Below are 27,253 nucleotides of genomic sequence, written 5' to 3'. Positions count from 1 at the left end.
GGAGGCTCCAGCTGAAGTGAGGAGGAGGCCAGGGCAGCACGGCCACGCCCGGATCCAGACTCCTTTTGGGAAGCAAGTTCGCTCTGGGGGAAAGTTTGGAGAAATGGCCTTTACCCGCAGAAGCAAGCCCCAGAACATGTCTTGCTCCAAAACTATCTCGTACAGTGAGGACGTTAAGCTTCAGGTCCCCTAGAGGAGACAGTCTGCTCCTTCCTGGGGCAGAACCCAAGGTGGCCAGAGCCTGGAAGGCACCCAGCACCCAGGCTGGTGTGTTCCGGCCCGGGCCACACGCTCAGATAGCTATTAATGCCCCGTTGAGCAATTTCCTGAGAGCTTTGCCAGGCAGGTACCGCCTCCCCATCTGGACTAATACAGGGGTACATCCCAAGGAAGAAATGAAAGGTGCCCACATTTTGCTCTGGGATTAACTAGGGAGGGGAGTGATAATTAACTCAGTAATTATATTTGCCATCGGGCTAATGCTAAAATTAGCGTGCATTAGAATTTCTTTCCTGAGCAGACACCGGAGTGAGTTGGGCAGCAGGAGTGGCTCGGGCAAGTCGGCACAAAGGGCACCTCCAGAGCCTTCCACAAATGTCAGCAAAACCCACAAATGTCAAGGCCGGCTCCACTGCACCCAGCAGATGAATTCACTTCCACAGCCTGAGACCGCCAGCTCATCGGAGGCCATTTAAAATCCAGCCCTCTGACACCTGCTGGATATCACCATTTACCATCCCCAGATCAAGAGATCAAAGGGTGGAACCTGATAGGATGGCTCTGAAGTTCACCACAAAAGCATAAACGTGCAAGAAGAGCCAACACGTCTTTTGAAAAGGACAATGAGGTGGGAATTTACATAACTGATCTTAAAATATGTTCTGATGCTTCAGAGATGGAGACAGCAGCATTCCGGTACACAAAGACACTCACAGGCAGTGGAGCACAGTGAAGGGTCTGGAATCAGGACCCAGGTGTTTGTGGACACTACACATAAAAGAGCAGCATTTACAATGAGTGGATAGGATGGACCACTCCACCAAGGTGTTGGACAACTCCCTATTCACTGGCCAGACCCCTACCTCATACCATATACAAAAAAAAAAAAAAAACCCAGACAGAATAATGTCTGAATGTAAAACATAAAACAGTAACACTCCTGGAAGAAAATAATGGAGAATATATTTATAATCTGGAGGTGGAGGAACAAGGGATAGGAAAAAAGCCATAGGGAAAAAGTAGAGTTATGATTACATGAAGCTTCTTAATATCTTTATGATAATGTACCACAGAAACAAGGATGAAGGACTAGCTACAGACCAGCAGTGAAACCTGAAACAAACAGAACAAAGACTTAAAGTCCATACCAAATAAAGACCTCCCACTAATCTATAAGAAAAAGATAAACAGGCTGGCACCGTGGCTTATGTCTGTAATCCCAGCACTTTGGGAGGCATAGGTGGGTGGGTCACTTGAGGTCAGGAGTTCGAGACCAGCCTGGCCAACATGATGAAACCCTGTCTCTACCAAAAATACAAAAATTAGCCAGGCGTGGTGGCGCATGCCTGTAGTCCCAGCTACTTGGGAGGCTGAGCCAGGAGAACAGCTGGAACCCGGGAGGCAGAGGTTGCAGCGAACCAAGATGGCAATCGCGCCACTGCACTCCAGCCTGGAGGACACAGCGAGACTCTGTCTCAAAAAAAAAAAAAAAAGAAAAGAAAAGAAAAAGAAAAAAGAAAAAGACAACAGAAAAATGGGCCAAGGATAAGTGTAGGCAATTTGCAGAAAAGTAAATACCAATAAACCAGAAATGAGGGTTGTGCAAATCAAAAGGTGTTATAATTTTTAACCAAACTGGACCAAAGAAAACACCAAAAACCAAAATCTTGTAATTGCCGGCATCAGAGAGGATATAGGAAAGTGTGTGTTCTCGTAGATGCTTGCAGGTATGAACTGCTACAGCCTTTTAGGAGTTATGTATGTATGTATGCTTGTATGTATGTATTTGAGACAGGGTCTCGCTCTGTTGCCCAGGCTAGATCTGTTGCAGTGCTGTGATCATGGCTTACTGCAGCCTTGACCTCCTGAGCTCAATAGATTTTCCCACCTCAGCCTTTCAAGTAGCTGAGACTACAGGAGTGTGCAATCATACTCAGCTAATTTTTTAAATTTTTTGTAGACATGGGGTCTCCCAGTGTTGCCCAGGCTGGTCTCGAACTCCTGGACTCAAGTGATCCTCCTGCCTCAACCTCCCAAAGTGCTGGGATTACCTGGATGAGCCACTGTGCCCAACCTCAATATCTTTAAAAACAGAAATGGACACACTCTTTGACTAGGAATGTATCCTATAAAAACACTTATACACATGCAGAGACACACGAGCAAGCATGCTTTGTAATGGCAATGAAGGCTGGAAAAACTCCTCAATCAGGTAAATGCTGTCAAGTGCACCTGTGTACTATGAAATGGCACTTGGCTTTTAACAAGAGCAAAGATAGAAAAGCAAAAGTACAAAGTAGGGTGTGATGGCACATGCCTGCAGTCCCAGCTACTCAGGAGGCTGAGGCAGGAAGATCCTTTGAGCCCAGGAGTTGGAGGCCAGGAGCTGGGCAATAGTGAGAAAATATAAAATTAAATAATAATATTAATAATAATAAAATAGGCTGGGCACAGCGGCTCATGCCTGTAATCCCAACACTTTGGGAGGCTGAGGTGGGAGGATCGCTTGATCCCAGGAGTTCAAGGCCAGCCTGGGCAGCAAAGCAAGACACCCATCTCAACGACAAATTTTTAAAAATCAGCCAGGCAGGCTGGGGACGGTGGCTCATGCCTGTAATCCCAGCACTTTGGGAGGCCGAGGCAGGCAGATCACTTGAGGTCAGGAGTTCGAGACCAGCCTGGCCAACGTGGCAAAACCCTGTCTCTACTAAAAATACAAAAATTAGCTGGGCATGGTGGCAGACGCCTGTAGTCCCAGCTACTGAGGCACAAGAATCGCTTGAACCAGGGTGGCAGAAGTTGCAGTGAGCCGAGATCGTGCCACCGCACTCCATCCTGGGCGTGACTGAGACTCCTGTCTCAAAAAAAAAAAAAAAAAAGAAGGAGCCAGGCACGGTGGGGTGAGGGAGGGCACAGAAGCAGCGCCTCTTCTGGGGACACCCCCAATCTCTAGCGATCCAGAGGCCTCAGGATCCTGAAGGGAGAAAAAATGTGAAGCTCTGTGCTAGAAGAGACCATAGAGATTGGAATCAGCTGGTTCCATTTTACAAAAAAAGGAAACTGAGGCCTTCAGAAGGTGAGTGCCCCTCAATGCCCCACAGGGAGGCAGGCAGAGGGCTCTGAGCCCTGCAGGGCCCTGGATTCTTGCAATGGGGTGGAGTGGAGCGGAGCCTGTGCCGCCCCCACCAAGCACCTTCTCAGGAGAGGAGCCGTTATCATATCCTTGAAGGGGTCCTTGAGCCCCTCAAAAGGCTAAAAACCACTTTCCTCCTTGAGTGAACCTTCACCTCAGTTTAACCACAAGAAAAACTACATTAAGGCCCGGCGCAGTGGCTCATGTCTGTAATCCCAGCACTTTGGGAGGCTGAGGTGGGTGGATCGCTTGAGCCCAGGAGTTCAAGACCAGCCTGGGCAACATAGTGAAACCTTATCTCTACAAAAAACAACCAAATCAACTGGGCGTGGTGGTGCACACCTGAGGTCCCAACTACTTGCGGGCTGAGGTGAGAGGATTGCTTCAGCCCAGGAGGTAGAGGCTGCAGTAAGCGGTGACTGCATCACTGCACTCCAGCCTCGGCAACAGAGCAAGACTCAAAAAAAAAAAAAAAAAAAAGCAGGCCGGGTGTGGTGGCTCACGCCTGTAATCCCAGCACCTTGGGAGGCCGAGCGGGAGGATCAGGAGATGGAGACCATCCTGGCTAACACGGTGAAACCCCGTCTCTACTAAAAATGCAAAAAATTAGCCGGGCGTGGTGGCAGGTGCCTGTAGTTCCAACTACTCAGGAGGCTGAGGCAGGAGAAAGGCGTGACCCTGGGAGGTGGAGCTTGCAGTGAGCTGAGATCACGCCGCTGCACTCCAGCCTGGGCGACAGAGCAAGACTCCATCTCAAAAAAAAAAATTAAATCTCAAAAAAAATTACATTAAGGCAAACTAAAAGATGTTTAAAATATACATATTAAATTAAATACACTCCAATAGAGCAAATAAGAAAATACCCAGAAAGCACAATCCCCGCACCCCCAGGACAACCTCCCAGGGGGTCCACAGCAGGAGACCCCAAGCACGAGAGACAGAGAACAGTGTCCCTGTGGCAGAACCTCTGACCCATCAGGCTCAATTAGAAAATAAGGCTCCTGCCACTGAGAGAAAGAGGCACAGTCGCCCAGCAGCCATGGGCTCTGGCACACCACGAGTCAGGCCAGCAAAGTGTCAACTGCCCCCTACAAGGTGACAAACTAGGACAAACTGGAAACCAGAGGCTGGACCTGGAGCACAGGGACCACCACACGGGGTTCGGGAATGGGCAGGGACCTCAGAGCGCCACCCACATGCCTAAGAGCTGCGCGTATGCGCATGCCTCTGCATGGCTTAGGGGCACAGGGAGCTCCCCCCACCCCCAACCCAGGAAGGCAGCCCCCACTACCCAGGTAGGGAACGGATAGGACCAGCACCCTGTTCTGCTCCTAACTCAGGGCTCCAGGCCCCCTCGGGGGCAACCAGCACAGAGCTCAGACCCCAAATATCTTCACCCACTTCCTGGTCCCCATCTGGACAAGGGTGCTGGGGACTGGCTCTCAGTCCCACCCTCGGGGTACTCTTCAAAGGACAGCTGGATGCCCCAGGGCAGGAGCTTTTGGCCCCCAGCTCCCTCACCCCAGACACCAGCTCTTGGGACCCCACCAGCATGGGCAAGGTGGACACCATCGTCCCAATTTTGCAGATGAGGAAACTGAGGCTGAGGGCCGGCACACGGCTCTCCAGAGCTGAAGAGAATGCAGAGAGCAGCCAGAGCCAGCCGGTGGGTCCCTGAGGCCGGCTCGTAGCAAGCCACAGCTGCCTCCGCCCATCACACTTGGACCTCACTGCCCCCAGGACAGCCCTCCAGGGCGGCCTGGCACAGAGCCCACACCCTGCTGCTTCCTGAACAAATAAGTCAACAAGGCCACCAAGCCGAGGACCTGGATGCAGCCCCGGCTCCCGCCAGGGCCTCCCCAACAGACTCCCCATTTGGAGAGCGCATTAAGTGTCTCCAAGGCCTCACAAACCACAGATGTCTGGCTGTCTCACGGCTTCTGTAACCTGAACTTGGCCCTCACTCTGCCCTCCCAGCACTCCTCTCAGGGCCCAGGCCCCTCCTCTGAGATGCCAGCACTGACTCCCTAACTTGTCCCCATCACCTGGCTCGTTCCTGAACCTCGGCAGGAGAATCTCAGGCCAGATCCTCCCACCAGCCACCTCCACCAGGATGCAGGATGCATGAGACCTGCTCGTGCTGGCTGGGAGACGCAACCAACCAAGATCAATCCAATCAGCGGATGAACTGACAAATATAATGTGGTCCCTCCACACAATGGAATATTATTCAGCCACAAAAAGGGCTGAAATAGGCCGGGCGTGATGGCTCACACCTGTAATCCCAGCACTTTGGGAGGCTGAGGCCGGCAGCTCACTTGAGGTCAGGAGTTCAAGACCAGCCTGGCCAACATGGTGAAATCCCGTCTCTACTAAAAATACAAAAATTAGCTGGGCGTGGTGGCGGGCACCTGTAATGCAAGCTACTTGGGAGGCTGAGGCAGGAGAATCACTTAAACCCAGGAGGCAGAAGTTGCAGTGAGCCGAGATCGCACCACCGCACTCCAACCTGGGCAACAGAGCAAGACTCCATTTCAAAAAAAAAATAAGAGGCTGAAACACCCATACGTGGTACTACTTGGATGACTCCTGAAAACGTTACAGTAACCAAGGAAGTCAGCCACGAAGACGCATTGTAAGATTCCCTTCATACAAAATGCCCAGAACAGGCAGAACCAGAGGCAGAAAGTCGACTGGTGTTCACCAGGGGATCCGGGAAGAGGGAACGGGAAGTCACTGTGTAATGGGTATGGGTTTTATTTGGGGGTGATGGAAATCTCTTATAACTTGATAGAAGTGAGGACTGTAAACATTGTGAATATACTAAATGCCTGCCTTCTATACTTTAATATTTTATATTATGTAAGTTTCACCTCAATTTAAAAAAAAATCAACTCGACACCTTTCACCTAGGAAAGATCTGGCTTTAGCTTGCATTTCCTGTAACTCCTGCCTAAAGCCTTCCAGAAGCTTCCGCTGCCTTGTGGATCACAACCAGACTCCACAGCATGATCTGGCCTCTAAGGGCCTCTCGCAGGACACCCCGAGGGTGAAGGAGCACCCGTGGCCCACCTCTGCATAGCTGCAAAGCTTCTTTCCCTGTCCTCCCCTCCCTGTCTGCCCGCAGGGGCGGGGCCTTATCTGCCATTCTATCGCACTCAACCCTAGCACTTCACTCCGTAGCAGACACCAAAGCAAAACAGCAACAGCATTATACCGGGCCAGGTGCACGTTAACTCACTGAATTCATGGTAGGAAGGATTCTATTCCCATTTTACAGGTGAGAAAACTGAGGCACACAAAGGTAGCATCAGCTTCCTAAGCCTCCCAGCACAGGAAGCGACCAGGCTGGAATCAGACCCTGGGCGCAGGGGCTCTGTCCACAGTGCTAACTAACTACTCCTGCCCCCGAGGGCTGCAGCGGTGAGTGAGTGAGTTTGTCAGTGGACTGGATGTCCAAGGTCATACAGGAAAAATCCAGACTATTGTAATAACAGCCTCTAGACCGGCTGGGGCCAGAAAGATCGAGGACTCTGACACACAACTGCGCTCACTGCAGCTCTGCCAGGGATGGGGCTAAAGGTCTCACACAGGGCACTTAGGGCTCCCCATAGCCTGGGAGAGGAACGGGGTGAGATAACGGAAACTAGGTATGGTGCCCGAAGTCAAACAGCCACTGAGCATGTAAACCCAGGTGGGTCTGACCCCAAACCCCTCCACCCCCATCAGCCCTGCAACCCGTCGCTGCAAGGGAGAAAGCAACTCAGAGGCCTCACCTGCCTACATCCCCCACCCGTGTGTGTGAGTTCTACTAAATGCCTGAGCAGTGACACAGCACGGCTGAAATTAAACGGGTTCCAAAAACGACAGGAAGCACGAGGTGAATCTCCCCAGAAAAGTGCTGAACAAATGCTGGATCGGGTTCACCGGCGAATTTCTTGGAACTGAAGAGGGGAGCTAAACACACGGGGCCCTGCTTTGGAGGGGACTCTCTCAGGGTGCTCCACACAGCACTTGGTTAACCCCACTCAGCCCTTCTGGGCTCTCCCAGAGGGCCCGGCCTTGGCCTTGGGCATCTACAGGAGGAAACTCCAGGGGGAGAGGGGGTGCCTGGACAGGCCGGCCCTGGAACAAGCACTTGGGCCCCGAGGAGAGAGGACTAGGGCTTGGGAGCTGGGGAAGTTCTCAGCACTGGGACCACTAGAACAAAGCCATTTCCGTGCGTTCACAGCTTCCAATTGCAACAGGAAGCAATCAGGAAAAATAATTAGCGGCCCACTTAACTGGCTTCGCTGAGGTCCGAGGCATGTATCTCACACAGAAAACCAGGGATATAACATCAAAACCGTTCTGCAGAAAGATTCCTCCCTTTCCTTCCATTTTAGGCCTGGATCACCACATTCGCTGGGGCTCCCAGGCCTTGCTGCCTAATGTTAAAATAATCAACTCTATTTTTGCCTCACACACAACTGAACTCTACAGCTATAATTCTTTCTCCTTAGGGGCTCGAACCACATGGACAACAGGCATTTGACTCCAGCAACATCACCCCAAAACGTGCACAAAACCCAAAACTGCAATGAGGTGAAAGGCAACGCGGTCGGCCTAGAAACCCCCCCTTTAAAACAAACAGCTTCCCCAAAACCCCTTTTGCCTCCTTGACCCAGGCATTTCCGGAAAAAGGAGCGGCGCTGGCCTGTACTCCCCAGATACTGTCGCTGTTTTGTCTTCACCTTGTTTTGCTAGCTCCAGACAAGGCCCCACAATGTAAACACGCTCCTGAAAGAGGCAGATTTGGGGTGAAACTGTCCATAGAATCTCTAGGCTTGGGTCAGAGGCAGGAGGACGTGAAACAAACTCCAAGCTCCTCCTGTTCCCCGCTGTCCCCCACACCTCCAGGCAGAGGCTGCAGCCTGGGGGATCTGACTACAGGGCCACCCCGCTGCACCATTCACACTGGAAATATTCAGGGAGACAGCTGTTTGCCTTAAGGAGGCCCAGACAAAGGGGCCCGAGGTCCTCCCCGCTAAACTGCCACAAACAGAACAGGAGCCCCGGCGTGCACAGGCACTTGCGGCCGTGCCACTTGGCCAGCCATACTCCAGAAAAACAAAACACGCACATCCGAAGAGAATGATTTAGGTAGCAAGAGGCTTGCTTGAAAAACCACATGGCAATCTCCAAATTAAAAGAACATGTGTAGCGTTTCACGACTGCTTAAGTTTCCTGAGTCCTCCTGACCTCAACTCCACCCCCTGGGAAACACCAAAAGTTGGAGAGAAAGTTCCCCGGCCCTACCTCTCCCCACGGGAGTGTACAACTGAGGCACAAGCCTGCCTCCCCCACTGCCCTGCGCTCTGGGACCACGTCACCTCCGCGTAGCCGACCCGGGGATGGACACTATCTGGGGACCCGGCGGCCACACGGGGCATTCGGGTCGCCCGGGCACCTGGCAGGTGTCAGTCCGCTTGGAAACCCACAGCCACGCGGCTCACAGGAGCAGCGCCACCGGCCAGGCCGCCCCGCACCCGGGCTCAGAACTTTCTCGCTGCAACTTCAGCCCGTCCTCGGAGCACGCGGGGCGGCCGCGCGGCCGCTGGAAACAGGCTTGCGAACCGGCTCCCCGGGCCAGGCCCGCCTCCGCGCCCCAAGTCCCCGCTCGTTGCCCGGCCCGGGCCACACGGGCCCAGCGCGGGCTCGGCTCCCGGCTTCCCGCGGGCTCGGGCAGGTGAGGACCCGCTCGCGCCGCACCTGGCGGAGCGGGCGCCGCCCGCGCGCCCTCCTCGCCAGCCCGGGACGCAGCGTCCCCGGGGAGGGCCCGGGTGGGGAGACAAAGGGCCCGCGCGTGGCGGGGACGCCGGGGACGGCAGGGGGATCCCGGGCGCGCGCCCCAACTCGCTCCCAACTCGCCAAGTCGCTTCCGAGACGGCGGCGGCGCCCGCGCACTTGGCCGCGGGGCCGCCCGGGCCATTGTCCGAGCAACCCGCGGCCCCAGGCCGGCCTGCGCCCACCTACCCGCGGCGGGGGCCGGGCAGCCGCACAGCGCCAGCAGCAGCAGCAGCAGCAGCGGCCACGGCGGCCCGGGCGGCGCTGCCTCCATGTTGTCCGGCGGCCGGACGGGCCCGCGCCGCGCTCACTCGGGCTCCATGGCGCGGCGGCGGCGGCTCCTCGCGCGGCTCCCGGCGCCTCCGCCTCCCTCCTCGGGCGCCGCGGACCAGGACGACGGGGAGGAGGGAGCTGGGCGCGCGGGAGCGGAAGCCGCGCCGCGTCTCCGCCCCCCGCCGCCGCCGCCCGCGCCCCCCGCGCCGGCCGCGCCCTCCCGCGGGCGCCCCCCGGAGCCGGCCGGCGGCCAGGCGGCCCCAGCGGCCCAGGTCCCCGCGGCCCCTCCCCGCGCTCCCCGCCCTGCCCTGGAGGTGCCTCCGGGAGGCTCGGCGCGGGGTTTCCGCCCCGCGGGGCCCGGCGGCCGATGGGGCCCGGAGCCAGGTGTGTCACCTGTGGAGCCTCTATGAGTGGGGAAACTGAGGCACGGAGCAGGGCGGGGTTGCCCAAGGGCACACAGCGAGGCAGTTTCAGGGCGGGCAGCCTGGGGCCCCACGGGGCGGCCCCGGACATTTGTTCTCACCTGTGGAGGGCAGAGAAGGGAACAGGGAGAGAAGTGGCCGGCTGGGAGTGGAGGTGGGTTTGAGGTTTTACTGTAAACTAAATGTGTACCCTCTACCTTAGTTATGAATTATGAGACACGAAGACTGCGAAACAGACACACTCCTCTAAAAGTGCCTCTAGGCTGACAGGGAGAAAGTCCCGCCAGGCTCCCAGACGCCACCTTTGAGTCCTTCAACAAGCCTGCCAGGGCCTCTTGCCCACCGGTGTCAGCTCAGCCACTGAACCCTCCAGGAAGAAGACGTGCTGGTAGGAGAAGAATCTCACCCAGGCACAGCCTGGAAGGGGCACAGAAGGGGCTCTGGAACCAGCAAGCCCAAGTTGGAACTCCCAGTCTGCTACTTTCTAGAACGACTGTGCCCTTGGCGGGTCTAAGTAGAACCTCTCCGAGCACTCTTTCCTCCCTTGTAAAGTGGGGACAGCAATGGCCACCTTGCAAGTTCAGAGAGGGCTTGCAATACCTCACAGAACTGAGTGCCCGTGAACGTGTGTGTTCCTCCAGATTTGTGACAGCTTTGCCAGGCTGGAGTCAGGCTGAACGCCTCTGCCCTCATGGGGTTTATATTCTAGGAAGACCAACAAAAACAAGAAGACAGAAAATTAAAACAACAAAAGCCCCATTGACAGGCCATGAAGAATGCCATGAGAAATGAAGGGCGTTGTGCTGCAGTGTTTGGGGAAACTGGCTTAGGGAAGGAAGGACACTTGAGCTGCTACCAAGGAGCAGCCGTCCGGTGGGAGGGCAGTTCAGGAAGAGCAGACATCCACGGAGGAGGCGCTGGGGCAGAGGGCAACCCGGTCGCTGGATTCGGGGGAGGAACCACATCAGGCCATGAGCTGGAGCTGGTGGTAGAAGGTACAGGAGAGGCCAGCCAGGGCCAGCACATGTCTGACCTCAGGCGGGGAAGAGGAATCGAGAATGCACCCCACGAGCAATGGGAAGCCAGGCTAGGATTTAAGCAGCAAAAATATTTTCCCTTCTTCCACCCTGCATCCAGCTCTACCAGCACAGCCTGGGGTTCTATTTTCAAGATAGAAGAGACCCAGACTCCCAGCTCTTCTTACACTTCTACTACTGCCACCTGTCACCCGCTCATGCGTCCCCACTTGCAGCCTCGACCCCCTTCCACCTGATCTCATGGCAGCCAGGGAAGCTCCAGGGCTCGTGAGGGCTGCCATCTCAGGAAAGAAGCAAAAGCCTTCGGCACCTGCAGGGCCTGCTCCAACCACACTTCTTCCTTGACCTCTCAGCTTCCTTAGCCACTCCCTTCCCACATCTCACCCTGCTCCAGCCACAGTGGTGTCTCTGTGGGTTCTCAAACACACCAGGTGCACTCCTGCCTCAGGGCCTTTGTGCTTGCTGTTCTCTGCTGGGACTCTTTTTTTTTTTTTTTTTTTTTTTTGAGACAGGGTCTCACTCTGTGGCCCAGGCTGGAGTATAGTGGTGTGATCGTAGCTCATTGCAACCTCAAACTCCTGGGCTCAAGCTATCCTCCCACCTCAGCCTCTCAAGTAGTTAGCTTTTGTTGTTTTGTTTTGAGATGGGATCTCACTCTGTTGCCCAGGCTGGAGTGCAGTGGGGCAATCTTGGCTCACCACAACCTCTGCCTCCCAGGCTCAAGCAATTCTCCTGCCTCAGCCTCCCAAGTAGCTGGGATTACAGGCATGTGCCACCACGCCCAGCTTATTTTTGTATTTTTAGTAGAGACAGGGTTTCACCATGTTGGTCTGGCTGGTCTTGAACTCCTGGCCTCAGATGATCCACCTGCCTCGGCCTCCCAAAGTGCTGGGATGACAGGCATGAGCCTGTCTCTAGTAGTTAGGACTACAGAGAGGGGCCATCATGCCTGGTGATCCTCCCACCTTTTCTGCTCCAACTCTTTCACCCCACTTAGCCTCGTGGCTCACTCTCTTACCTCTTCAGCTCCTCAGTCAGGCCTGAGGACCCCTGTTGAAAATTGCAAACCACACCCCCCACCACCACCACCCACTATTGCCAGCACTTTCTACTCCATTTCTCTGCTTTACTTTTCTCCTTTGTACTCATCACCACCTGACTCATTACATGTTTACGTATCTTTCTTCTCTCCACTAGCATGGAAGCTCCAGGAGAGCAGAGAGTGTAGTTTTATTCCCTGATGTGTTTCCTGTGCCCGTGCCAGGGCCTAGCACACAGTAGGTGCTCAGTAAATGTGTGTTGGATGAACAAATACAGTGAAAGGATCTGATCTACATTTATAAAGAAGGCACTCTGGCTGCTGAGTGGGGATGAGACTGTCAGGAGGAAAGAGGCCCCTGTGGGGGCCTGGCCAGCAGGTGGGTACAATGGTAGCAGCCAGGAGAGAGGGCCTCTTGGACTCAAGTGGATGGGGCCTGCTCAGGGCTCCGGCCACAGGAACGAAGGGAAGGGGGCCCAGGATGGCCTGTCATAGAGGACACATTACAACTGGCCCAAAGTTCAAGTCAGGTTTCTAAATTTGGGAAGGGATACAGAAAAACTAAAGACTCTACTGGACAGTCAGTTATTGAAATGATTACATAGAAAATGTACCAAGAATTAAAAAAAAAAAAAAGCATTATGAAGGGGCCACCAGAGACTCCCAGAGAGGAAAGGGACTGTGGGCTGGATGCGGTGACTCACGCCTATAATCCCAGCACTTTGGGAGGCCGAGGAGGGTGGATCACGAGGTCAGGAGTTCAAAACCAGCCTAGGCAACATGGTAAAACCCCCGTTTCTACTAAAAATACAAAAAATTAGCTGGGCATGGCAGCATGCGCCTGTAATCCCAGCTACTCGGGAGGCTGAGGCAGGAGAGTTGCTAGAACCCAGGAGGCAGAGGTTGCAGTGAGCCGAGATTGAGCCACTATGCTCCAGCTTGGGCGACAGAGCAAGACTCCATCTCTAAAAAAAAGAAAAAAAAGGCCAGGTGAGGTGGCTCATGCCTGTAATCCCAGCACTTTGGGAGGCTGAGGTGGGTGGATCACGAGGTCAGGAGATCGAGACCATCCTGGCTAACATGGTGAAACTCCATCTCTACTTAAAATACAAAAAATTAGCCGGGCGTGGTGGCGGGCACCTGTAGTCCCAGCTACTTGGGAAGCTGAGGCAGGAGAATGGCGTGAACCTGGGAGGCGGAGCTTGCAGTGAGCTGAGATTGCGCCACTGCACTCCAGCCTGGGCGACAGAGTGAGACTCCATCTCAAAAAAAAAAAAAAAAAAAAATTAGCTGATTAGTTGGGCTTGGTGGCGGGCGCCTGTAATCCCAACTACTCGGGAGGCTGAGGCGGGAGAATCACTTGAACCTGGGAGGCAGAGGTTGCAATGAGCCGATATCACGCCACTGCACTCCAGCCTGGGCGACAGAGCAAGACTCCATCTCAAAAAAGAAAAAAAAAAGAAAGGGGCTGTGCTGTGACCTGGGACCCAAAGCACACTACTGCAAGGTCCCAGGGTGCCTGACTCCAACCGGAGCCTTGAGAACATTCATTTGCAAAGAATGAATTAAAATTCAGCACTATTTTATTCTGCAGGATTCCAGCACCCCAAGGACAGTCATTTTTAGACCCTTCAGTAACGTAATAAGTAGCCGGAGGATGTGCTGAGCTTCCACTTCCCCAGACGGTTGCCTGTCACGGCTCATCAGGCCAACAAACTTTTCTTAGGCCTCAAATTTGGAAATGTTCACTCTCAGTTCGTTCCTTAGATGCAAGTCCATCCCAATGAAGTAACAGGGGCTCAGCACCTGTCCAATCTCATTGCTTCCGGGGACAGGGGCCCATGAGGATGCCGTTTCAGCCCTGTGACACTTGGGCAAAGTGCCTTTTGGTTTCCCTCCCAGGCTGGAACATGCTGGCTCTGTGAAGTTACGCTGGGCACAAGAGCCCCCCCAACCCGGCAGGACTGACTGCTGTGGTCAGAGGTGCCCCTGGGGCTTTCGGAGCCACAGAATCTTCCTGAGGGCAGCGCCGGAGGAGGCCCCAGTGACAGTGCCCACTGCCAGGCTCATTCCTCAGGCCGCCGCAGGCCTCTCCCCAAAACAGGCAATGCTTCTCAGCAACCTGCCCCAGGAGCAGGCCAGGGAAGGCCGCCATCGGCCTACAGTGCTGGGCTCTGGAGGGCTTGGTTGGTAACAGGCCATGGTTTCTATGAGCCAGCTGGGGTGTGAAGGACACAGTCTGGATTCACCTCTCTGGGACTCAGTTTCTGCATTCATAAAGTGGGAATCATGATATCTGCTCTATTTCTTATCTCTCAGTGCTGATGTGAACCTCCAATAAGACTTTTAAAAATACTCTTTCTACCTTACTTTTATTTTTCATTTATTTTAAGATAATGTCTAGCTGTCTCACCCAGGCTGGAGTGCAGTGGTGTGATTACGGCTCACTACAGCCTTAACCTCCCAGGCTCAAGTGATCCTCCTACCACAGCCTCCCAAGTAGCTGGAACTACAGGCATGCACCACCGCACCTGGATAATTTTTTCTTTTGAGACAAGGTTTCACTCTGTTGCCCAGGCTGGAGTGCAGTGGTGCACTCTTGGCTCACTGCAGCCTCAACCTCCCTGGGCTTAGGTGATCCTCACACTTCAGTCTCCCAAGTAGCTGGGACTACAGGTATGTGCCAGTACACCCAGCTAATATTTTTGAAGGATGGGGATTCACTATATTGCCCAGGCTGGTCTTGAACTCCAGGGCTTAAGCAATCTACCTTCCTCAGCCTGCCAAAGTGCTAGGATTATAGGTATGAGCCACCCCCCAGCCTATAATCCTACCACTTTTAAAAAGCCTGTAATTTTAGCACTTTAAAAAATTTTTCTAAATTTTTTATAGAGATGGGGGACAGCTGCGGTCTCACTGTGTTGCCCAGGCTGGTCTTGAACTCCTAGGATCAAGCCATCCTCCTGGCCTGGCCTCCCAAAGTGTTGGGATTATAAGCATAAGCCTTACCTTACCTTTTTTTTTTGAGTTGGAGTTTTGTTCTTGTTGCCCAGGCTGGAGTGCAATGGCAAGATCTTGGCTCGCTGCAACCTCCACCTCCCGGGTTCAAGCGATTCTCCTGCCTCAGCCTCCCGAGTAGCTGGGATTACAGGCATGCGCCACCACACCCGGCTAATTTTGTATTTTTAGTAGAGATGGGGTTTCTCTATATACCTTAATTTTAAAGCACTACATTCATGTAAATTGTGATTAACATGGATTCAAGAGAGGGAGTGAGGATGAATGAGCCAGGCACTCACCTCGGCTGTCACCCTCCACTTCTCTCCTCCTTCTGACAGTCATCGTCCATCCGTTTCTGCAGCTGTTTGTTTGACTCTCCTGATCATTTTGCTTGCCACATAACTTGCCTCCTGGGAAAGAATGCCCTGGGCAGGCCCACATGAGTAGTGAAAAATAATCTGCAGTGAAAAATAAAACTAAGTAGTCTGGTCCACAGAGCAGTCTTATTTTTTCACTGCAGATGAAGGAGTTGACATTCAGGCTTCATTCTCATTTATAAGTGTTTTAAAGACACATACAGTGGATTGAACAGTGGCCTTCAAAAAGATGTATCCACATCCTAATCCCTGGGACCTGTGAATGTTAACCAAGTTAGGAAAAGGGTCTTCCCAGGTGTCATTAAGTTAGAGATCTTGAGATGAGGAGCTCATCGTGGATTATCCAGGTGGACCCTGCATCCAAGGACAAATGGTCCTTAGAAAAGAAAAGCAGAGGCTGGGCACAGTGGCTCAAGCCTGTAATCCCAGCACTTTGAGAGGCCGAGGTGGGTGGATCACCTAAGGTCATGAGTTCGAGAGCAGCCTGGCCAACATGATGAAATCCCATCTCTACTAAAAATACAAAAATTAGCAAGGCATGGTGGCGGGTGCCTGTAATCCCAGCTACTCAGGAAGCTGAGGCAGGAGAATGGCTTGCACCTGGGAGGCGGAGGTTGCAGTGAGCCAAGATCGCGCCACTGCACTCCAGCCTGAGGGAGAAAAGTGAAACTCCATCTCATAAAGGAAAAGAAAAGCAGACAGAGATCTGAGACAGAAGAGGAGAGTGAAGGAAAAAAGGCCATGTGAAGATGAGGCAGAGGTTGGAGCCATGCAGCCACAAGCCAAGGAATACCTGGAGCCCCAGAAGTTGGAAGAGGTAGGAAGAAGCCTCCCCTAGAGCCTCCAGACGGAGCACAGCCCTGCCAACACCTCCACCTCGGACTTCTGGCCTCCAGCACTGTGAGATAATCAACTGCTGTTGTTTTAAGCCACCAGATTTGTGGTAATTTGTTATGGCAGCCACAGGAAACTAATACAGTACCTAATCTTCACAAACCCATCTTACAGAAAAGGAAACTGAAGTCAGAGAGGTAGTGGCTTGTGCAGTGTGTTAGGCCATTCTTGTATTACTATAAAGAAATACCTGAGGCCGGGCATGGTGGCTCACGCCTGTAATCCCAGCACTTTGGGAGGCCAAGGCGAGTGGATCACTTGAGGTCAGGAGTTCAAGACCAGCCTGGACAACATGGTGAAACCCCATTTCTGCTGAAAATATGAAAATTAGCCAGGCGTGGTGGCGTGCACCTGTAGTCCCAGCTACTCAGGAGGCCAAGGCAGGAGAATCACTTGCGCCCGGGAGGAGGAGGTTGTAGTGAGCCAAGATTGTGCCACTGCACTCCAGCCTGGGAGACAAGAGAGAAACCCTGTCTCAAAATAAATAAAAAACAAATAAACACCTGAGACTGGGTAGTTTATAAAGAAAGGGGTTAACTGGCTCCCGGTTCTGCAGGCTGTACAAGCATGGTGCCGGCATCTGCTTGGTTTCTGGGAAGGCTTCAGGGAGCTTTTACTCATCATGGAAGGCAGAGCCAGAGCAGGTGCATCACACAGCAAAAGCAGGAGCGAGAGAGAGAGAGAGCAGGGAGGTGTGCACACTTTTAAATGAGCAGATCTCACGAGAACTCACCATTGCAAGGACAGCACCAAGCCACGAGGGGTCTGCCCCCATGACCCAAACCTCCCACTAGGCCCCACCCCCAACATTGGGAATTATAGTTCAACATGAGGTTTGGGGGGACAAATATCCAAACTATATCATTCCACCCCGGCCCCCCAGATCTCATGTTCTTCTCACATTGCAAAATATAGTCATGCCTTCCCAGTAGCCCCCCAAAGTCTTAACTCATCCCAGCATTAACTCGAAAATCCCACTCCCAAGTCCAACGTCTCATCTGAAGATGAGTTCCTTTCACCTACAAGCCTGTAAAAATGAAAACAGTTATTTACTGCTGAGATACAATGGGGCCATAGGCATTAGGTAAACATTCCTGTTCCAAAAGGGAGAAATCGGTCAAAAGAAAGGGGCTATAGGCCCCAAGCAAGTCCAAAACCCAGCAGAGCAATCATTCAATCTTAAAGCTCCAAAATAACCTCCTTAAACTCCATGTCCCATAGCCAGGGCACACTGGTGCAAGGGGCAGGCTCCCAAGGCCTTGGGCAGCTCTGTTCCTGCGGCTTTGCAGAATTCAGTCCCCATGGCTGCTCTTACAGATTGGAGATGAGGGCCTGCGGCTTTTCCAGGTGCAGGGTGCAAGCTGCTGGTGATCTACCATTCTGGGGTGTGGATGGTGGCAGCCCCGTCCCGCAGCTCCACTAGGCATTGTCCCAGTGGGGACTCTATGTGGGGCCTCCAACCCCACATTTCCCCTCCAATGGGAAGGCTCTGCCCCTGCAGCAGCCTTCTTCCTGGGCTCCCAGGCTTTCTCATACATCCTCTGACATCTAGGTGGATGGTGTCAAGCCTCCTTCACTCTTGCACTCTGCACACCTACAGGCTTAACACCACATGGAAGCTGCCAAGGTGTATGGCTGGAACCCTCTGAAGCAGCAGCCTGAGCTGTGACTATGGCCCTTTGAGCCAAGGCTGGAGCTGGAACAGTCTAGATGCAGGCAGGGAGCAGTGTCCTGAGGCTGTGCAGAGCAGCAGGGCCCTGTGCCTGGACAATGAAACCATTCTTTCCTCCTCATCCTCTGGGCCTGTGATGGGAGGGTTGTGGAAGATCTATGAAATGCCTTTGAGGCCTTTTTGCCCCTGAGGCCTATTTCCTATTGTCTCAGTTATTGGCAGTCGGCTCCTTTTTAGTTATGCAAATCCTCTAGCAAGAGGTTACTCCACCGCCGGCTTGAACTCCTCTCCTGAAAAAGCTTTTTCTTTCTTTGTCACATGGCCAGGCTGCAAATTTTCCAAACTTTTATGCTCTGTTTTACCTTTAAATATAACTTCTAACTTTAATTCATTTATTTGCTCCTGCATTTGAGCATAGGGAATTCAAAGAAGCCGGGCCACATCTTGAATGCTTTGCTGCTTCAAAATTTATGGCCACACTTGGTGGCTCACACTTGTAATCCCAGCACTTTGGGAGGCCTAGGTGGGCAGATCACGAGATCAGGAGATCGAGACCATCCTGGTCAACATGGTGAAACCCATCTCTACTAAAAATACAAAAAAATTAGCTTGGTGTGGTGGCGCACACCTGTAGTCCCAGCTACTGGAGAGGCTGAGGCAGGAGAATTACTTGAACCTGGGAGGCAGAGGTTGCAGTGAGCCCAGATCATGCCACTGCACTCCAGCCTGGTGACAGAATAAGATTTGATCTCAAAAGGAAGGAAGGAAGGAGGAAGGGAAGAAATGTCTTCCCCCAGATGTCCTGGGTCATCCCTCTTATGTTCAAACTTCAACAGATCCCTAGGGCATGAAAATAATACAGCCAAATTATTTGCTAAGGCATAACGAAAGTGACCTTTGCTCCAGTTCCCAATAAGTTCCTCATTTCCATCTGAGACTCATCACCCTGGCCTTGGCTTGTCCATATCACTATCAGCATTTTGGTCACAATCTTTTAACCAGTCTCTAAGAGGTTCCAAACTTCCCCTCATTTTCCTGTCTTCTTCTGAGCCCTCCAAACTCTTCCAACCTCTGCCCGTTCCCCAGTACCAAGTTACTCCGACATTTTCAAGTATCTGTATAGTAGTGCTCCACTCCTGGTACCAATTTTGTGTGTTAGGCCATTCTTATGTGGCTATAAAGGAAAACCTGAGACTGGGTAATTTCTAAAGAAAAGAGGTTTATTTGGCTCATGGTTCCGCAGGCTATACAAGCATGGCACCGGCATCTGCTCAGCTTCTCGGGAGGCCTCGGGGCGAAACAACCAGATCTTGTGAAAACTCACTATCATGAGGACAGGACCAAGCCACAAGGGGTCTTCCCTCATGACCCAAACACCTCCCACCAGGCCCCACATCCAACATGGGGGGTTACATTTCAACATGAGATTTTGGGGGAAATATATTCAAACTGTATCACCCAGGGTAGCATTTCTGACTGTTTTTTTTGTTTGTTTGTTTTGTTTTGTTTTGTTTTGTTTTTGGAGACAGAGTCTTGCTCTGTCACCCAGGCTGGAGTACAGTGGCATGATCTCAGCTTACTGCAACCTCCGCCTTCCAGGTTCAAGCAGTTCTCTGCCTCAGCCTCATGAGTAGCTGGGATTACAGGTGCCCACCACCACATGTGGCTAATTTTTTTGTATTTTTAGTAGAGACGGGGTTTAACCATCTTGGCCAGGCTGGTCTTGAACTCCTCACCTTGTGATCCACTCGCCTTGGCCTCCCAAAGTGCTGGGATTACAGGCATGAGCCACCGTGCCCAGCCACATTTCTGACTGTTTTTTACACTATGATGGCAAAATTAGTAGCTGCAACGGAGACTGTAAGGCCTGTGAAGCTGAAAATATTTCCTATCTGCCCCTTTACAGAAGTGTTTACCCACCCATGCTCCAGAGGGGAGAGGGTGATGCCAGCTTTAGAAGACAAAGCAACGTAGGAGGGTTGAGGATGAGGAAGGCTGCACTAGGAAGGAGAGGAAGGGACTGAAGGAAGGGAGGGAACAAGCTTGCAGCCCTGGGGGAGGCCAGTACAAAGGCCCTGAGGTGCAGCGAGGGCTGGAGGGGCTGGAGTGCAGAGAGCCACCATCAGAGAGCAGCAAAGCCTGCTTTCCTCAGAGTGAGATGGGGAACCCTCAGAGAGCCAGAAACAGGGGAGCATGTCATTTGATTTTTTTTCTTTTTTTTTGAGACAGGGTCTCTGTTGTCCAGGCTGGAGTGCAGTGCTATCTCAACTCACTGCAACTTCTGCCTCCCAGGTTCAAGCGATTCTCCTGCCTCAGCCTCCCGAGCAGCTGGGATTACAGGCACCTGCCACCACGCCCACTTAATTTTTGTATTTTTAGTAGAGACGGGGTTTCACCATGTTGGCCAGGCTGGTCTAGAACTTCCAGCCTCAAGTGATCACCCGCCTTGGCCTCCCAAAGTGCTGGGATTATAGGCATGAGCCACTGCACCCGGCTGATTTCTGTTTTCAGCATCTCTCTGCTGTGGTGTGGGAAATACTGTAGATGGAAGGGGGCGAGAGAGAAACCTAGGAGGCCAGTGGCGGAGCCATTGCAATGGCCCAAGTTCAAAATGATGGTGACCAGGATGGCAGCAGCAGAGACAGTGAGAAGTGACTGGATTCTGGGTCTCTGTGAGGGCAGAATGGGTGTGGAGAGCAATGTCCAGGCTGAGAGAAGGGGGAGTCCAGGATGACGTCAACGCATTTGGCCTGAGCCTCCGGAAGGCGGGGCTGCTGCTCACTGGGGTTACACGTGATGGGGGAACGGAAGGGGAGAGGCCCCAGGAGGAACAGTCTAGGGCACAGAACGGGGTGGGATGTGGATACTTAGCCTGAACTCATCCCATGGAGATTCTGTTAGACTCCTCGAAAAAGGGTGGAGTAAGCCAGGTCTGCAGTCCAAGGAAAGGTCTGGTCTGGCCATGGCAATGTGGAATCTTCAGTATTTAAGGCCATGATCCCAGAGAAGCAACTGAAGAAAGAGGTTCAAGGGCTCAGCCTTGGAGACCTCCAAGTTCAGAGGTCAGCGAGGAGAAGTGGGAGAGAATGGTGCCCAGAAGTGGTCGGAGAAAGTGGGTGGAGCGTGGGGCCCAGCCTGCGGCTGTGGCTGCCCAGGCCCATGGGGCGAGCCTGGAAACTTGCCCCCTGGACCAATCATGGGCTGGTTGTTTGTGACCTGGAGGAGACCTGTATCTGGCATTTACTGAGGGCCAGGAACCGTGACATGAACTCAGGGACACACAGGACCCCTCGGCGCTGGGGCAGGAAGCACCTTTCCCCACACCTGGATGAAAAGCTGGGCAGCTGCTGTCCCTCTCCCGTCACTCTTAGGTGCAGTGGAGTCCTTGGGTCACTTCTAGTCCCAAGAGTGGACTCAATTCAGGAGCTGCAACTCTAGTTCCAGTTTAATGATCAAAATTCTCAACCAGGTGCAGTGGTCCACACCTGTAATCCCAGCACTTTGGGAGGCCAAGGCAGGAGGATTGCTTGAGCCCAAGAGTTTGAGGCTAGCCTTGTCAACACAGCAAGACTTTGTCTCTATAAAAAATATGAAAGTTAGTCCTGTGTGGTGACATGCACCTGTAGTCCTGGCTACTCGGGAGGCTGAAGTGGGAGGATTGCTTGAACGCAGGAATTCAAGACCAGTCTAGGAGTTCAAGACCAAAATGGCAAGACCCTGTCTCTGCAAAAAATACAAAAGTTAGCCAGGCCTGGTGGTGCAAGCCTGTGGTTCCAGCTAATCGGGAGGCTGAGGCAAGAGGATCACTTGAACCCAGGAGGTTGAGGCTGCAGTGAGCTGTGATCACATCACTGCAGTCCAGCTTGGGCAACAGAGCAAGATCCTGTCTCAATAAATAAATAAATAAATACATACATAAATACATAAATAACTTAAGTTTATTTAAAGCTGCATCTTTGGGAAGTTGCAGCAGGGAAGCCACCATGGAGAAAGGCCAGGCCAGCTCCTTCTCTCTTTCTGCACGTGTTCCTCCCACCTCAGCTGCCTCCGCTCCTCAAGGAGGAACAGAGGGAGTAGGAAAGGCCACCCCAGGAGGCCCAGCACCCCATGACCTGGCTCTGGGGCCTTGTGGGTTTATGGATTCCCAGTGCTGAGTCATCCCTCACAGGCTCTTGTGGGCACCTTAGACATTGCTCAGAAGCATCTGGTCCCCGGGAACACACCTTTTCCTGATCATCTGGGAAAGGCAGCTTGTGCCAGCGAGGCCACCTGTTCAGCGCCACGGCCCGCCAGACAGCTACAGCCACAGCCTTGCCTTTGATCAGAGCAAACACCAGACATGTGTGTCATGCCCCCAACCCATCTCCAGGGGACACATGTCCTTTCTTGCCAGGCCTGAGATGAACAAGAGAGGGACAAGTCCCCAAGCCTCTCTCTCCTTCCCGCCTCACCCACTCCGCTGTTAGATTCTCAAGGTGGATGGTGGGCTAACTAGGGCAACCGACCATCCTGGTTTACCTAGAACTGAGGGGGCATTTTCAGGAATAAAACTGCAAAAGTCTGGAGCAAACAGGAGCAAGTTGGTCACTCTGGGGCTGGTGGAGTCAGGTTTCCTTCTGCAGGCCCCCTCCCCGCAAGCATGGGTGGAACCCAGGACAGGAACACAGAGCAGGCCCCAGGACCGGGCTTGTCACTTACAAGTCTTTTTTTTTTTTTTTGAGATGGAGTCTTGCTCTGTCATCAGGGCTGGAGTACAGTGGCGCCATCTTAGCTCACTGCAACCTCTGCCTTCTGGGTTCAAGTGATCCCCCTGCCTCAGCCTCCTGAGTAGCTGGGACTACAGGTGGCACCACCACACCCAGCTAATTTTTTGTATTTCTAGTAGAGATGAGATGGCCAGGCTGGTCTTGAACTCCTGACCTCAAGTGATCTGCCCGCCTTGGCCTCCCAAAGTGCTGGGATTACAGGCGTGAGCCACTGTGCCTGGCCCCACTCACAAGTCTTAAACCATGCCTCAGCACATCAATGCCATTTACAGAAAGGTAGAGGGATTTTTCCAGGCAAAAATAGATGAAAGACATAGGCTGATTGATCATGTCCTGCTTAAAAATAGGTCTGATGCTATTAAGAATTGTGGGCCGGGCGCGGTGGCTCACGCCTGCAATCCCAGCACTTTGGGAGGCCGAGACGGGCGGATCACGAGGTCAGGAGATCGAGACCATCCTGGCTAACACGGTGAAACCCCGTCTCTACTAAAAATACAAAAAATGGCGGGGCGCGGTGGCTCACGCCTGTCATCCCAGCACTTTGGGAGGCCGAGACGGGTGGATCACGAGGTCAGGAGATCGAGACCATCCTGGCTAACACGGTGAAACCCTGTCTCTACTAAAAATACAAAAAATGGCTGGGCGCGGTGGGTCACGCCTGTAATCCCAGCACTTTGGGAGGCCGAGGCGGGCGGATCACGAGGTCAGGAGATCAAGACCATCCTGGTTAACACGGTGAAGCCCCGTCTCTACTAAAAAATACAAAAAAATACAAAAAAAATTAGCCAGGCATGGTGGCGGGCGCCTGTAGTCCCAGCTACTCGGGAGGCTGGGGCAGGAGAAGAATGGTGTGAACCTGGGAGGTGGAGCTTGCAGTGAGCCGAGATCACACCACTGCACTCCAGCCTGGGCGACAGAGTGAGACTCCATCTCAAAAAAAAAAAAAAAAAAAAAAAAGAATTGTTAGTATTTTGCAGGTGTGACAAATGATTCTGTTTCTGTGGCAGAATGTTCTCAGGAGATCTCTTTTGAACTCTCATGGAAAGCATCATGCTGTTGGCAACATCACGTTTATTTTTATTTATTTATTATTTTTTAGAGACAGGGTCTTGCTCTGTTGCCCAGGCTGGAGTGCAGTGGCACAATCACAGCTCACTGCAGCCTCAACCTCCTGGGCTCAAGCAATCCTCCTGCCTCAGCCTCCCAAAGTAGCTGGGACCACAGGCGTGAGCCACTGCACTCAGCCCAATGTACCTTCAATATTTACATTTCTGGCAAAGGTAGCAAAACCTTAACAAATTTTGAATCTAGATAATAAAATTATGAGGCTGGGTGCGGTGGCCCTGACAGGGATGGCTCACATCTGTAATCTCAACATTTTGGGAGGCCAAGGTAGGCAGATCACCTGAGGCCAGGAGTTTGAGACCAGCCTGGCCAACATGGTGTAACCCTGTCTCTACCAAAAATACAAAAAAATTAGCCAGACGTGGTGGTGCACGTCTGTCATCCCAGCTACTAGGGAGGCTGAGGCAGGAGAATCGCTTGAACCCGAGAGGCAGAGGTTGTGATGAGCCGAGATCGCGTCATTGCACTCCAGCCTGGGCAAAAGCAAGAGCGAAACTCTCTCTCCAAAAAATAAAAAAAAATAAATTAATGAATTAATTAAAATAAAATAAAATAATGGATAGTCACTGTAAAGAAAAAATAAATGTATATATCAGCCAACAAGTGATGGAATAGAGCACCCCATCCCCCTGGCTGGACAGATACATCTCACAACACCTGGAAGGCGGCTCCATGTAGAACTTTCTGGACTGCTTGAGGTGCTGTGCTGGAGCACGGTGACGGAGGAGCCGGACCATGGACCTCCCCCGGCCCCCACCAAGGGCGAGGTCCCCCTGTGGTGGGTCTGAGGGAGGCATCCGTATGGCCTCTGCGGCTTGGGCAGGGAATTTGGAGTCCAGGTACTTGGTGCAAAGCCTGGAAAGAGGGTTTGGGTGCTGAGGGCATATCCCCTGGGCCACATGGGGGCAGAAGTGGGGCCCCCTGAAGCGTGGAGTCCTGGGCAGGGGCATCTATTTTGCTGTCTGAGGCCTTCAGTACTTGAAGCAAAATGGAGGCAGAATGTCCCACCTTAATGCCCCTGATTCCTCCAAACCAATTCCAGAGACAGCAAGGGCCAGAACAGGGATGGCCCTGCCCAGGGTCATGCAGCGAGGAAGTGGCCAGGCTGGGATCTGAACCCAGGCTAATCCCCTCCCTTGTCCTCCTCCAGGCCCTCACCCCTGCATAGAGCCCTCCAGCTCACTCATCCTTGGCCAGCTCCATCTCCTCAGCTTGTAAACGCCACGGGATTCTCCCTTCTTAAAAACAAAGGCCTGGCCAGGCACGGAGGCTCACGCCTGTACTTTGGGGTGGCTCCCAGCACTTTGGGAGGCCAAGGCGGGCGGATCATGAGGTCAAGAGATTGAGACCATCCTGGCCAGCATGGTGAAACCCTGTATCTACTAAAAAAAAAAAAATTAACTGGGCATGGTGGCTAGCTACTTAGGAGGCTGAGGCAGGAGAATCGCTTGAACCTGGGAGAAAGAGGTTGCAGTGAGCCAAGATCGCGCCACTCCACTCTAACCTGGCAACAGAACAAGACTCCGTCTCAAAAAACAAACAAACAAACAAATAAACAAAAAAAGGCGGAGCGCAATGGCTCGCGCCTGCAATCCCAGCACTTTGGGAGGCTGAGGCGGGCGGATCACTTGAGGTCAGGAGTTCGAGACCAGCTTGGCCAACATGGTGAAACCCCATCTCCACTAAAAGTACAAAAATCAGCCAGGTGTAGTGGTGGGTGCCTGTAATCCCAGCTACTCAGGAGGCTGAGGCAGGAGAATCGCTTGAACCCATGACCTGGAGGCTACAGTGAGCTGAGATTGCGCCACTGTACTCCAGCCTGGGCGACAAGACTCTGTCTCAAAAAAAAAAAAAAAAAAGACTGGCCATTCCCCTTCAGCTCTTCCTCAGGGTCCCTGAGCACTCTATACCCCCGTCTACACTGAGCACTCCACCCTGCTGTCTACACTGAGCACTCCACCCTGCCATCTACACTGAGGACTCCACCCCACTGTCTACACTGGCTGCCTCCCGCCCTCACCTCCTGCTAAGGCCATTCCCCGCTGCATCTGTCTTCTAGATTCTGCAGTCTTCAGCACGCTGGGCCCCTCCCTTCTCCCCTTGAGCCACCTCCAGCCTCCCCCTGAGCTGCTACTCCTCTCCCAGCAGCCTCCACCCAAGCCCCTCCAGTCCCCAAGCTGTCCCTTGCATCCAGCACTGCCCTTCCACGTGCCCCTTCCCTCCAGCTTCACAGCAGGGTGGGGCCTCCAGGACCTGCCCACTGTGCCCATCCACAAGTTGTGGTGGGAGCTCCGAGGGGAGGCAGGGGTGTACATGGACTTGGGACGTCCAAGTCTGGGACCAGGGGCAGCTGGTTGGTGGAGTGTGGAGGGGGATAGGGACTTTCAGGTAGAGAGGCTGCAGGGGCAAGATCGGGACGGCGGATGTCCCTAAGGAGGGCTCTGACCTGGGAAATATTGTGCAGCTTCCTCTTTGCCATTCCTGGAGCTCAGACACTGGCCGGCTCTCACTCCGCCCTTCCTGCAGGACACAGCTCCATCCCAGTGAGTTCCTAGTGTAGACATCTCCAGCAGCACGGATGGGAAAGGAAGTCATCAAAGGTGTCCAGGACCGGAGGCTTTTTCTGGAGGTGGCAGAGGAGGGTGTGGGTCTCAGGGCTCTGGCTGAGGGCAAGCGTGGGAGGTCTTAGGTCTGCACCAGCCCCGTGAAGGCCCCTCCTGCTCCCTGGTGGAGTCCTAGAGGGAACAGCAGCCCCTAGGCTCTAGCAGGAGTGGGTAGGGGCTTTTCTGGCTTCCTACCGCGCCAGCAGGATAGCTGGGCCTGGCACTGAGCCCAAAGATCACATGCCGGGGCATTGGCGCAGTGAGGAACAGACCCTCGCCAAAGCTGGCAAAGAAGACCCCATGAGGTGCAGCTGGTGAAGCTGAGAGCTCAATGTTTGGGGGAGCCTGGCAAAAGGGGTCCTCCCCTCCCTCTGCAGGCCAGGAGCGCAGGTTTTCCCTACATGTTGTTAATTCTCAAACAATCCCATGGCCACTGGAGCAAAGATCACAGTGGGCGGCGGCCTCGGGAGCAGTGGACAGGGCACGCAGTGCCTTTGATGCCAGAGCCCTCGCCCCAAAGTCAACAAACTCTGCAGCGGACTTTGCACCCGGACTTTGTTTTCGCCATACAAGGAAAAGGACAGATCACAGGCCCTCTCGCTGCCCTCGCTGAGCCAGAAGCTGCAGCGTGAGCTCTCTCAAGCCCCATTTCTACGTTCCCCAGGCGCACCCCTGAGCCCCTACTCGCCTATTAAGTTCTCCTAATAGCCCTTCAAGGTCTTAATGTATGTCCATTAGACAGAGGGGAAAACTGAGGCGAGGGCAAGTGACTTGACCGAGGTTCCTCGGCGAGCAGGGCGTGGAGCTGAGAACCTCGTTATTACTGCTCCCCACACAACCCTCTGGCCGTTCTTGGGGGAAGAGGCT

The 27,253-nt window shown here is 53.2% G+C and overlaps 1 protein-coding gene across 2 annotated transcripts in view; it reads right to left on the bottom strand.

Annotated features, from left to right (window-relative positions):
• LRP5 (LDL receptor related protein 5) overlaps positions 1 to 9,590 on the bottom strand; it is a 137,648-nt gene extending 128,058 nt beyond the window's left edge. For both annotated transcript variants that reach the window (XM_034933196.4, XM_063608621.1), the window contains exon 1: positions 9,368 to 9,590. In XM_034933196.4, the coding sequence (XP_034789087.1) occupies positions 9,368 to 9,452 (85 nt within the window). In that variant the 5' untranslated portion in view covers positions 9,453 to 9,590. The remainder of the gene's footprint in view (positions 1 to 9,367) is intronic.
• Positions 9,591 to 27,253: the final 17,663 nt, after the last annotated feature.

This window comes from Pan paniscus, chromosome 9 (assembly GCF_029289425.2).
Source record: "Pan paniscus chromosome 9, NHGRI_mPanPan1-v2.0_pri, whole genome shotgun sequence".
NCBI lineage: Eukaryota > Metazoa > Chordata > Mammalia > Primates > Hominidae > Pan > Pan paniscus.
This window is presented reverse-complemented; position numbering and strand designations above follow the sequence as displayed.